Source organism: Conger conger, chromosome 11, assembly GCF_963514075.1.
Source record: "Conger conger chromosome 11, fConCon1.1, whole genome shotgun sequence".
In the NCBI taxonomy this organism is placed as follows: Eukaryota; Metazoa; Chordata; class Actinopteri; order Anguilliformes; family Congridae; genus Conger; species Conger conger.
In genome coordinates, this window is record NC_083770.1 from 17,777,474 (window position 1) to 17,788,983 (window position 11,510).

At 42.7% G+C, this 11,510-nt stretch overlaps 2 protein-coding genes across 2 annotated transcripts in view; one reads left to right on the top strand and one right to left on the bottom strand.

The window, feature by feature from the left end:
* rasa1a (RAS p21 protein activator (GTPase activating protein) 1a) overlaps positions 1 to 6,025 on the top strand; it is a 47,415-nt gene extending 41,390 nt beyond the window's left edge. Inside the window, exon 26 of the mRNA XM_061259879.1 lies at positions 4,107 to 6,025. Coding sequence (XP_061115863.1) covers positions 4,107 to 4,146 — 40 coding nt within the window. The 3' untranslated portion in view covers positions 4,147 to 6,025. The remainder of the gene's footprint in view (positions 1 to 4,106) is intronic.
* ccnh (cyclin H) lies at positions 2,814 to 11,070 on the bottom strand. The gene is made up of 10 exons (XM_061259880.1): positions 10,817 to 11,070; positions 10,352 to 10,473; positions 9,729 to 9,851; positions 9,275 to 9,348; positions 8,374 to 8,584; positions 7,357 to 7,520; positions 6,280 to 6,350; positions 5,757 to 5,865; positions 3,544 to 3,607; positions 2,814 to 3,137 (listed from the first exon to the last, which is right to left on the bottom strand). The coding sequence occupies exons 2-10, from the start codon at positions 10,463 to 10,465 to the stop codon at positions 3,105 to 3,107; spliced, it is 963 nt and encodes a 320-aa protein (XP_061115864.1). The 5' UTR covers positions 10,466 to 10,473; positions 10,817 to 11,070; the 3' UTR covers positions 2,814 to 3,104.
* Between the last annotated feature and the right edge of the window lie 440 nt (positions 11,071 to 11,510).

The following is an 11,510-nucleotide window of genomic DNA, read 5'->3' on the forward strand; positions in this document are numbered from 1 at the left end:
GAGAGAGAGAGAGAGAGGAAGACCCAGAACCGTGTCTTTGAACCACAAACTGTTCAGACTGCACAGGAAGCGCTTGAGTTTTGGTGTGGACGCAGTTCTGGGATTTGGGATGCAGTATTTCCCCTGCCCAAAATGGCAGAGAGGGAAAGGGGCAGGTTGGCTCACCCAATACTTGAGTGTTTTCAGCACATTGCCAAAGCGCACCCTTAACGGTGAACTCAACGTAAGGAAGGTCAGCTGACAGGAAGTCGGGGGCCTTCATCTCGCAACTGGAATTTTTCGCTTCGACACTTTTTATACTGTAACCTGTGATGGATCTGTTTCCTAAAATGTAGGCCTGTTTTAAAGTGCTGACTGAGTACTGTCATTTTCCCAGTTGTTGTACTTGCTCTAAATACGGAAGAGCTCTTGCAAGGAAAAAATAAATAAAATGTTTTATATCATGAATTCTCTTGCTGGAGTAAAGAAGTGGAGATTCCCACCGACCCAAACCTCAGTTATTGCTCTTTTTCCCGATTGCTTGGCTCAGACCTCCTTGAAACTCCTCAGTATTTCACAAAATGCAAAACAAATCAGACAGACTAATGTTTACAGCAGTAAGTTTTGAATAGTGCTAATTGTATCAGCACTGCATGCACTTATTAAACCATTTTGTAAAATAGATACTGAGTCGCTCTTTTCTTATGAATGAACAAAACTATAAATAAAATAGCCAAAGCTCACATTAAAACTTGCGTGTATTCAGCTACTCTACCCCAAGAACGGTAACAGGCTACCCTTAGGAACCTTTGAATGCAAAATTTCTGATAATTTTTAAAATGATAAATTATTTAATGTTACATAAACATACAATGATGACTACATAAATTAATTCTGGATAAAACTAGTTGTGCCAGTATGTTACAAAGTGGCACCGATAATAAATAAAAGGCTCAAGAAGCTGCTTCATCTTCAGAGACTGTCCACTCCTTCAGGGGGAGTCATGGTTTCATTGCTGCTTAGAAGGAGCCACCATGTGCTTCAAGCTAACCCCAAGCCCAAATACTTTTTTTTACCCCCATTTATTTCACCATGGGTTTTGCATCAAGAAGTCTTCCCATCCATCTTAATGAAAAGCTACATATATTTTAGCATTTTCTAAATATTTTGGACATAAGGCTTAAGTATTTTCCACAGAAAACTTTTTTCCATAATTTCATCAAGCATATTTTCATTCACATATTTCACCAGGGTTGTTGACTAAACATTATTTCATATCTGTCTGACTGAAAAATTACATTTAGAATGTTTTGCATTACTTCACAATTTGCATATAAAATTAGTGTCATGCATTTTGCCGACTTTCTACAGACATCATTTTTATCATAAATGTTTTTAAATACATTTATACAGTATCACTGTGGATATTAAATAAAAAATATGAAATATGAAAACGTGACACTTTCCATTTTACTGACTGCATTTTACTGATTTCCCATTGAATCCAATTTTTCCTCATGAATTTTATTCATTTGACCATGATTATTGAAGAATTTCCCATTTGTCTGAATAGAAAAATACTTTTTTTTTTTTCATTTTCAATGCAAGTCTTATAAATTTATCTATCAAAGACTTTTATTCATGTTTTTCATGGTAAATGGTTGGCATTTATATAGCGCCTTTATCCAAAGCGCTGTACAACTGATGCTTCATGGTGGGTGCTGGATAAACATTTAGAATAGAAAATTCAAGTGACATGGTTCATAAAATTTTTATAATTAAGTATTTTTTTAAACAAAAATTGAGTAATCAGATATTTTATTTTAATTTGCTATTTTCCTAATGACCTGAAATGCAGTGGCAGCTTCAGGTAAGACTCTCAGTGAAGGGGCCAGGTTTCTGAATGATTCATGGAATTCACTTGCCGTGTGTTGAATTTATGCATCTTTGACCCCGTTTACAACCTGGTCGTTTCATGCGCCATGAATATCCAGATAGGAATTATCCTAATAAAAAGTGCAGGTGTAAATGCACCCAAGACTCATTCGGAACGGATTCAAATCCGATGGCCCACCACTCCCGGAGGTGGTCTGAGACACTGGAGAAGGATGTTTTACAAACTTGTTGTTTTGGAACCGGCTCCCATATTTGCTCTGTGAGAGGCGGAACAAAACAGGAAGTGGTTTGGCAGCATTTAGCATTTTGCACGCAAAGTAACAATCTGATTTCAATCAGGCTGACCAGAGACGCATCTGACTACCGAGTGTAAATGCAACATGGTTAAATCATATCTGGGTAAGACTCATGAAATGACCAGGTGTAAACGGGGCCTTTCAAATGTCAAGTTCCTCATTTTTTCACAAATGCATTGTATGTGTGGACAAAAATGGTAAATGGCAGGCATTTATAAAGCGCCTTTATCCAAAGCGCTATACAATTGATGCTTCTCCATTCACCCATTCATACACACACTCACACACCGACAGCGATTGGCTGCCATGCAAGGCGCCGACCAGCTCATCAGGAGCATTTGGGGGTTAGGTGTCTTGCTCAGGGACACCTCGACACAGCCCGTGCGGGGGATCGAACCGGCAACCCTCCGACTGCCAGACGACTGCTCTTACTGCCTGAGCCATGTCGTCTGGCATGCCATACTCCCATCCTCGGAGGTTTAAGGACTTTTAGGATAATTGTTCTGCGACCTTTTGAGGGACTTTAGCTTGTATGATGAAGAATGTTCAGAGACTAGACCCCAGAGACTAATCTTTTACCCCTAATATTCACATGTTTTTGCAGAAATGTTTGGAAGCATGGTGGTGAGCCAAATACCAGACAATTATTAATTTCTTTAATATTCACAAATAAAGCTACAAAAATGAATTTTACTTAAGAACGAAACCCCTGCTGCCACTGAAAGAAAAATGGAGCATATCTGAATTTTAGAATAAAAATTAATCGGCAGACAGTGAACTACACAGTCATTCCTCTGCTTTACAAAAGCATGTTTAAGTGGCACTGATACAGGTCAAATACTCATACACTGTCTAAGCAAGCCGCTCCTGTGCTGTAGGGTCCAGAAGACAGGCTCCAAGAAGCAGCCAATGAGCGTGCACTTGGCCCATCCCTCAGAGAGACTCCAGGTCCTCATCTGTCCACTCCTGTAGGGGGAGAAAACAGATTTATTTGTGTAATTTGGGGATTGGCGACACAATGACTGGGAGGAGTCATCACGTGTGCACTGACGTGAACCAATCATTGTGTTCAAGCAGGTGACTGACAGCTGTTGGGTTTAGAAAAACGGTTTCGGTATTTGATTAGAACCTTTGTTTAAATCTTGGAATTCCATTGAGGGCAAGCCCTCATTTTCAATTGTGCCCAGTTAAAGATCATACAAAGACGGTTACAATCAAACAATCCGATTCATAATCAAGCATTTGAATTGTTCCAAAGATACCCTAGCTTCAATGTTCTCTTGAGTTCATTCTGAAAGCGTGGAGCACCCTGTGTGAAAGCAGTCTCTCCGCGGTCTGACTGACTCTGCCACAGCGAGCAGTCGGCGCTCACCTCCTCGACGGCCTGGTGCTGTTTGGTGACGTGGTCATCGTCCTCGTACCCTCGCTTCCTCTTGCTGAAAGAGACAAGGAGGAGTTTTTGGAGCCTCTGTTCAGAGCCAGGACAGATATGAAATGGAGGTGCAGAGATCACAGGGTCGGTAGCCCGATGTTTTTCCTGCTAAGTTCCTGCAAAGGAGGTGAAGGCTGAATGGCTTCCCTGAAATAGCAGCACGTTTTTGTGGTTACAGACTGACTAACCCCTTAATCCCCAATGTCTCCTCCATCCCCATACAATCTGGCTCAAAAGCACTGTGAATACTACAGTGAATATGTGTGTGTGATTTCTGCGCACTGGGACAGTCAGAGGGGCGGGGTCAATGCGCTCTGAACAACAATCCAGACTGGCTGTTTCCAGTGCTCATCTGTGGTATAACATTGTGTGTGTGTGTGATTGTGTGTGTGTGTGTGTGTGTGTGTGTGTGTGTGTGTGTGTGTGTGTGTGTGTGTGATTGTGTGTGATTGTGTGTGTGTGTGCGCGTGTGTGTCTGTCCATCTGTCTCTCTCTCGTTTCAGAACTGAGTGCACCATAATCAGTACCATCCAGATCTTGTGACCTGTCGAGCCAAGGAGGACCAAGAGCCCCAAAGCTGGACCAGGCTGCTCGCAAACGACCTCTTCTTGACCTTTCACTTGCTGAGGTCATCGTCTATAACCTGCTGCACCCTCCATATTAACAAATGGACCTTTTTACATGAAACCATCAACTTATCAGTACTTGTAGCTGGCATTTCAACAAACTGATTCATCAGGCAGCCGTTTGTCTCCAGGGTAAAATGGAATTGGCCTACACAAGGTTTGAACCTATAATCCAGTTCAGTACCCACTGCTCCACACCCTATTTGGAGACCTTGCCGAGGACCTGGAAACAGGCACCGGAAAGGGCACCCGAGACTCCGGCCTCACGAGGGGTCCTTCCCTCTCGGCTCCGCCTCTGTGGACCCAGCTCATGCGCAAACTTTGATCCTGCTCTGAAAAGCTCAGACAGCCCAGCTGACAGTTCCCACTGAAAACTCCCTGAAGAGTCAGCTCATCCCAGCGAGTTTCCCGCTCCAGTGCCAGCTAGGACGATTACTGGGCTGCGGTTTGAGACGACAAACGGGTGATAAAAAGAATCAGGGAAACGCATCACCTGTGTGTGACACCAGCCTTAAGTAACGTTTAACGCCGCCCAGCCCGTTCCGCAAACCCGCTCTCTGAAGCTTCACCCCGTCTGCCCTGACAAAACTCCGTTTAAAGAGCCGTCGCGTCTTTTGTACCGCATTGCTTGTTGATATGATGTAGCTACTCTATTGATTTCTGTTGTGCAATGTGTCGGCACCCCATTTTCAGAAGAGTTTGAAGTAGTTTCCCCCGCTTTATTAGATGCTTTATTAATGCTCGATAGGTCCACCATGGATGTCTTGAACATTGTGGTGAACGCGGTCCTCAGACAAACCTGGAGAACCACGGCTATCTTCCCACTGCGTATTAGGGGACGGAAGGGGAGGGGGAACAATTATGCTGTTGCACGTATATTAATGTCCTGCGCGACTTCCATACGTTTCCCCCATCTTTTCCCCGTAACGCAACCGCACGTTTTTCCAAACAAAGCTGCTCCTGAATCTGGAAGCGCTGAAAGAACACATACCTCACAAAATATGACAGGAAACGCTCCGACATCATTTACCTCCTTATGAGGACTGGCAGATGAGTTGAGAGGTGTGTCGTCTTTACTGCAGTTTAGTTTTATTTTTCTAAATAACACACGTCAACTGAATGAGCTTAGATACGTTAGGAGGTTTGATTGAAAAATCAACATTGTTTTCAAAACTCGCAAAAAAAATTAACCACTGTGTTACATCTTCAATGCCTTGACAGTGTTCTGGGGATGCTATAAGATGCAGTCAGATAGTTGTGTACCTAGTTGAGACAGACAGAAGCTCCTGTCCCATAGAGAACAGAAGCCTGAGTTTTTTTCCTGAAGTATTCTTAACCCTTTGAGGAGTAGGATTTCTGGAATGTTTTATCAACATTCTAAATCGGTGTTCTAGAACTCCACTGCTTTCAGTTACCGGTAGTGATTGTGACATCAGCATTAGAATGTTCAGTTTCGAACATTCTAATCACATATTTGTGGTCTCACACCTTGAAGGATTAAAAAGTGTGGACTGTTAAAATACTCACGAGCTTGCGTTTGGAAAGAACTCGGCATGGACCCGCTCCAGCTTCTGCTTGCAAGCGCCGACGTCTTCCGGGTTCGGAGGCTCGTATTTCTTAACATGGTTTTTTATTCCTAAAGATAAAATATGTAGATAAGTAAAAGAAATGCGTGCAACTGATTACTTGAAACTATATTAAGTGTAACTGATCCTTTACAGTGCATACATGACATGTTGACTTGTACGGTTTTTATAAATGCTTTACAAATTAGCAATAAAAGTCTTGTGAATGCTTGACTTTGTGAATTATGAATTAATAGAAACTGACTCAGGTGTGAAACCTCATTCAGAAACTAACACATGCATGGCCACATACAAAAGATACATAGAATGTATATATACAAAAATAATCCTTGCACTTTTTTTTTTTTTTTTTACAGTTTAAGCCAATGAAACTGGCTTAAATGGCTGTCCTCGGAAAGCTGGTTTTAGCACAGCTAAAGCCTTCCCCCTGGTGGTGACATTGTGCGACTGCAGAGCACACTCACGTCTCATGGAATCAATCATCTTGGAGAGCGATTCCTTGTCGTCCCTCAGACCCATGCACTCTGTCAGATAGCTGCGGCGAAAATGGAATTGCTTTGACACACCTAATCAATTAAACATCTCCCCGCCATCTGGCCCCCTTCAAAAACCATCCACTTCAATATCCATTACAATAAATTACATTGTCACTGATTTCTCGCACCAACACCAATTATGTATACATCTGTTGACAGTCTTACCATCGTTAATATACATTAACCCAAGAGCTGTTTCTAATCCAATCTAATAATGGCGAACAGTTAATTTATTGAGTAAGATGACTGGTAAATTGCCCAAATACAGTCTAACTCAATGCCACTAGGTAAATGGAACGACCAAAATCGACCACGTGTTAAGCCCACTACATACTCTACGCAAGGAATGTGTTCAGTGACAGAAGGCCTGTTTCTCGGGTCCTTGCGTTGCAAAATGTGCAGTCCAAATCTTTCATTTGAAGCCCTAAATCTAAACAGGATGTTGTTCAACTAACAACTGCAAAATAATTAATCCTTTCCCCTAAGGTTACTTATTCCAACCAGATTAGCCCAGGCTGCCACCTTGTGGACTGGCACTGTATAACCTCAGATTGGGCTAAAAGAGGCCGGTAAACATGCGTGTGGTACGTCAGCGGAGAGCTTGCGTGCATGTTTGCGTTCCTTATTATGTAACAGGCCTTATGCGTGTTACAAGTGCATCGTTTTGAACGATTGTCTTAGCGCAGTGAAAGCCTGCCCCCTGGAGGCCTGGTAACTAATTTCAGCAAAACGACAAACTGATGTTGCATAAGTGAAGTGCCGCAGAAGGATAGTGGAGGGTAGATAACAGAGCGAAGGGAAGGCGCTGGGTGAGACTGGAGGTGAGACTGGAGGTTAGACTGGAGGTGAGAATGGAGGTGAGAATGGAGGTGAGAATGGAGGTGAGACTGGAGGTGAGACTGGAGGTGAGACTGGAGGTTAGACTGGAGGTTAGACTGGAGGTGAGACTGGAGGTGAGACTGGAGGTTAGACTGGAGGTGAGACCGGAGGCGAGACTGGACCCACCTCTCCATGTTGAGTCCGGCTCGTGAGGCGCTGTTGAGCACGGCGGTCAGGGCGATCTGAGACGGAGAGAACAGGAGCCCCACGTCCGTCATGGTGGCCCGGTTCAGGAAGTCGTCCGCCGTTTTCCGCAGAACCTCCGGGTTCTCCAGCGCCACGTACCGCGTCTGGGGAGAGAACCGGGCTGGGCTCAGCAGTGTAAGGTCCCAGAATCACACGCACCTTCTCACCCAGGGCACTTCCGGAAGGCAGCAGCTTGAGCTCAGAGAACCACAGATGATGTGTACATAGTTTTTATTTCATGTATTTTTACATGAAGGGGCGCTTTACAAGAATACATCAACACGCTGAAGAAATGACATGCAGTGTCAGTTCCTGTGACACTGTGGAGGTGACACATGCCTTGATGCAATATGTTCATCTACACACATTTCCTGCAGTGCTATTGGCTGAGGTTCTGTTAAGCGTGTCGAGGCAAGCAATAATGCAGAGTTAAAACAGCAATTTTTGGCGTATCAGCAGGTACACAATAACCCCCTCACTCAGTTTTATGCACCGCTGTTCACACTGAAACAAGAAAGAAAGCGCTTGGGCTTGTGTCCCTCGCTGAATGTGCAGAATACTCACACAATGAAACAAGGCAACAACACACAGCCACAGCTCTGAAACATTTTACACAAGTTCAACAAGTTATTAGTTATACCAGTCATCACAGGACTAAACAAAGATGGTTCTTTTCTGGCACAAAAACACCTTTTATGAAAAGACTCAAAGGAATTACGTTTGAGGTGAGTCTATGTAAAGTGATGAATTAAAAATAAAAGTTACAATGAAAGACATGAAGCTATGAAGAGAGAAAGAGACAGAGAATAAGAGAGACCAAGAGAGAGTCAGAAAGAGAGAGAGAGGTTGAGTGGTAGAGAGAGAGACAGACACAGACAGACAGACACAGAGAGAGAGAGAGAGAGAGAGAGAGAGAAAGGAAGGACGGACGGACAGATGGACGGACAATGCTCTGACCTTCAGGTCGATGAGGAAGCCCTCCATGGGTCTGTAGGGGTTGTGCACCACCAGGTGGAAGCTGAGCTGCTGGATGAGGAGCAGCTCGTACTCCAGGATCTGCTGCAGGGCCCTCTCCTGCCCCGCCGGGGGCTCCTGCAGGTTCCCCACAAACTGCCAGCTGGAGACGTTGAACTCATCCACCTTACAGGCCAGGTAGGTGCAGGTCAGCCTGCCAGAGGAGGGGAGAGACTTACACACTCCACGTCACAGTCACACATTTAATATGCTTACACACTCCACGTCACAGTCACACATTTAATATGCTTACACACTCCACGTCACAGTAACACATTTAATATGCTTACACACTCCACGTCACAGTAACACATTTAATATGCTTACACACTCCACGTCACAGTAACACATTTAATATGCTTACACACTCCACGTCACAGTAACACATTGCATATTCTTACACACTCCACGTCACAGTAACACATTGCATATTCTTACACACTCCACGTCACAGTAACACATCTAATATGCTGTGATATCGGTGTAGGAATCTCAATACGCATTCTAGTAGAAAGACCAGCCTGAATAGAGCAGGCTAGTTAGTTATGTACTTTTTTAAAAAATTTTATTTATTTTTTTATTTTTTTTAAACAAACAGGCCTCATAGTGCAAAAGAGGTATACTTGTGTATTTAGCCAGCAGGTGAAGATATACTGCAAAAATGATCATATCAAGCCTAAAACAAGTCTGCCAAGACCATTAAAAATGTGTATTCAGTACTGTGGTGCTGCCATTACTGACACAATTACATGAATTCTACATTATTTCCCTGTGCTGGAAAATTATTAAGCTTGGATATATGGTTAACACCAAAAAATAAAGAAAAAATTAACTTTAAACCCACATGATGGTCCTGGGATGATACTCCATTAATGAATTGTTCACGTAAAATCTTCGAAAATACATATTCGCCGTGCCCTAGAGAGAAGAAAAAAAGGTGATAGCATTACCATTGGACATGTAATTATTAATGTAATGCATATAACACAATTGTGTGCATAATTACACAATTAATATAATTTACAACTTCTGCGCTATTATTTATTAAAGTGTGAAATCAATAATGTGAGATAAGAATGTTCTAAACCTTCTAATGCACAATCACTACTGGTAATTGATAGCAGTGACGTTCATTCCAAATGGTTCCAGTGACACTGGCATTCCAAAAAACCTATTTTTCAAATGGTTCAAATAGAAGCCGTAATTTCCAAAAGAAAGTGGTTAAATTAGTGAAATCTCAAAAGGTCATTCCTGTATGTCCATTTTTTATGAAAATATAAGGATAGCAGGATACATACCACAACAGACTTGGGCATGGCCGGTTTGAAAACAGCGCAGAAGTCCAAAAGCCGTTTCTCGTAGTGCTTGAACACAACATCCTCCTCAAGGGGATCCAGAAGGAGGGATTCACTCAGTCCAGCCTAGCACACGCACAGCGATGTCTGGTTACACAACTAAAATACTGCTGATCAGCGTAGTGGAATCAGCCGGTCTAGCAGCATGATCCTCACATTACTAGCTTCACCAAGCCAGTCTCACTGCACAGCTGCTTTCATCATCAGCTTCAACAAGATGGTCATTTTTTCAGCAGGAAACAATAAAATCACGACGGAAAACCTGAACAATGTGAGATCACGCATAACTGGGGGTGACATGGCTCAGGCAGCCAAGACACCTAACCCCCATTTGCTCCTGACAAGCTGGTTGGTGCCTTGCATGGCAGCCAATCGCCGTTTGTGTGTGAGTGTGTGTATGAATGGGTGAATGAGAAGATCAATTGTACAGCGCTTTGGATAAAGGAGCTATATAAATGCCAACCATTTACCATAACTATTCTCTAGTTACTAGATTATGTTCTTGCTTCACTTCATTACTAGCCGATTATTTTTAAATTAATACGTGCATCCTCAACTTTGTTTACCTTTCCGCTCAAGATCTTGGCACAACACTTCTGGTTGGCCTGGTATCTCAGTTTTTCCAAAGTCTCTTCGTTTTCAAATGTCCAGTATTTTCTCTGCGAACTGTTGTGATACATGATGAAATCTGTTAAGAAAAATGAACATAGCGTATTTAGCAGACTACTACGTACAAACGTTTCATAGCAACAGTATGCACCCATTTATTGTCAGTGCAATTAACACGCAAAACTTAAGCAGTACCCGTCAGTTAGCTCGCCTGATAGTAAGTTAACTGTGGTACCAACAGAATGCGTTTGTGTTTAGTTAGCTAGCTAGCTAATCCCCAATCCTAGCCGATGTTCCGTGGAGGCATGCACAACTGAGATACCTTAGGCATAGCTGATGTTACATAGCAAACTAGTTAACAAGCCCCAATTCATTTATTTGCCTAAGTTACCTAGCCAAGTTAGCATGTTAACGTTAACTACCTTTGCACTGCAGTTCTTCTGCATCCAAGTGCGTCTAGAGACTGTCCTCCTCTGATATTTCTGTATTCGCCTCCACCTTGCCTTCGACAGTGCAACACGATGATATACCTTTTATCGGCCCTATTAACCAACAGAGTTAGTGATTCGAGGGATAATAATGCATGATTTCTTGTAAACAATGAGCTAGCCGTTATACACACAAGTACTTATTTCTCTGGCACGTTGGTGGAAAGCTAGGGGTCCTTCCCTTACTGATGACGATTCACATCTATTACCGTAATATAAAGGAAAGAGCGCAGAGAAGTGACCGGTAACGACTTGCAAGTTGAGATAAATTGATTTTTAAAAATGTATGTATAGGTCTCTTCCCATTCGGAGCACAGGAAAATGTTACCGTGAAATTGTATTTTCCTTTGGAAAGGACATGCTATATAAATGACAAATCTATCAATTTATTAATTTACAACATAGCCTGGGCATTGATGCAAAGTATTATCATACATTTGCATTGAGTTATATCAGCCATATTCAGTATCCAGTACCTGTGTGTATCAGCCAATATAATGGCTACAGTGCTGGAAATGTAGTCTTGGGAAAGCTGTCCAACATTATGCATGTCTTTATGGACACAAATCACCAGCAGTGGTTCCTAAGCTCGGTCCTGGGGGACCCCTGTGTATGGTGCTTTTTGTTC

Coding starts and splice junctions, on each gene's coding strand:
- ccnh (XM_061259880.1), bottom strand. CDS start 10,465: ATGTATCACAACAGTTCGCAGAGAAAATACTGGACATTTGAAAACGAA. Junction 5,866..6,279: donor GATGATTGATTCCATGAGAC/GTGAGTGTGCTC, acceptor TTTTATCTTTAG/GAATAAAAAACCATGTTAAG. Junction 3,608..5,756: donor TTCTTTCCAAACGCAAGCTC/GTGAGTATTTTA, acceptor TGTCTCTTTCAG/CAAGAGGAAGCGAGGGTACG.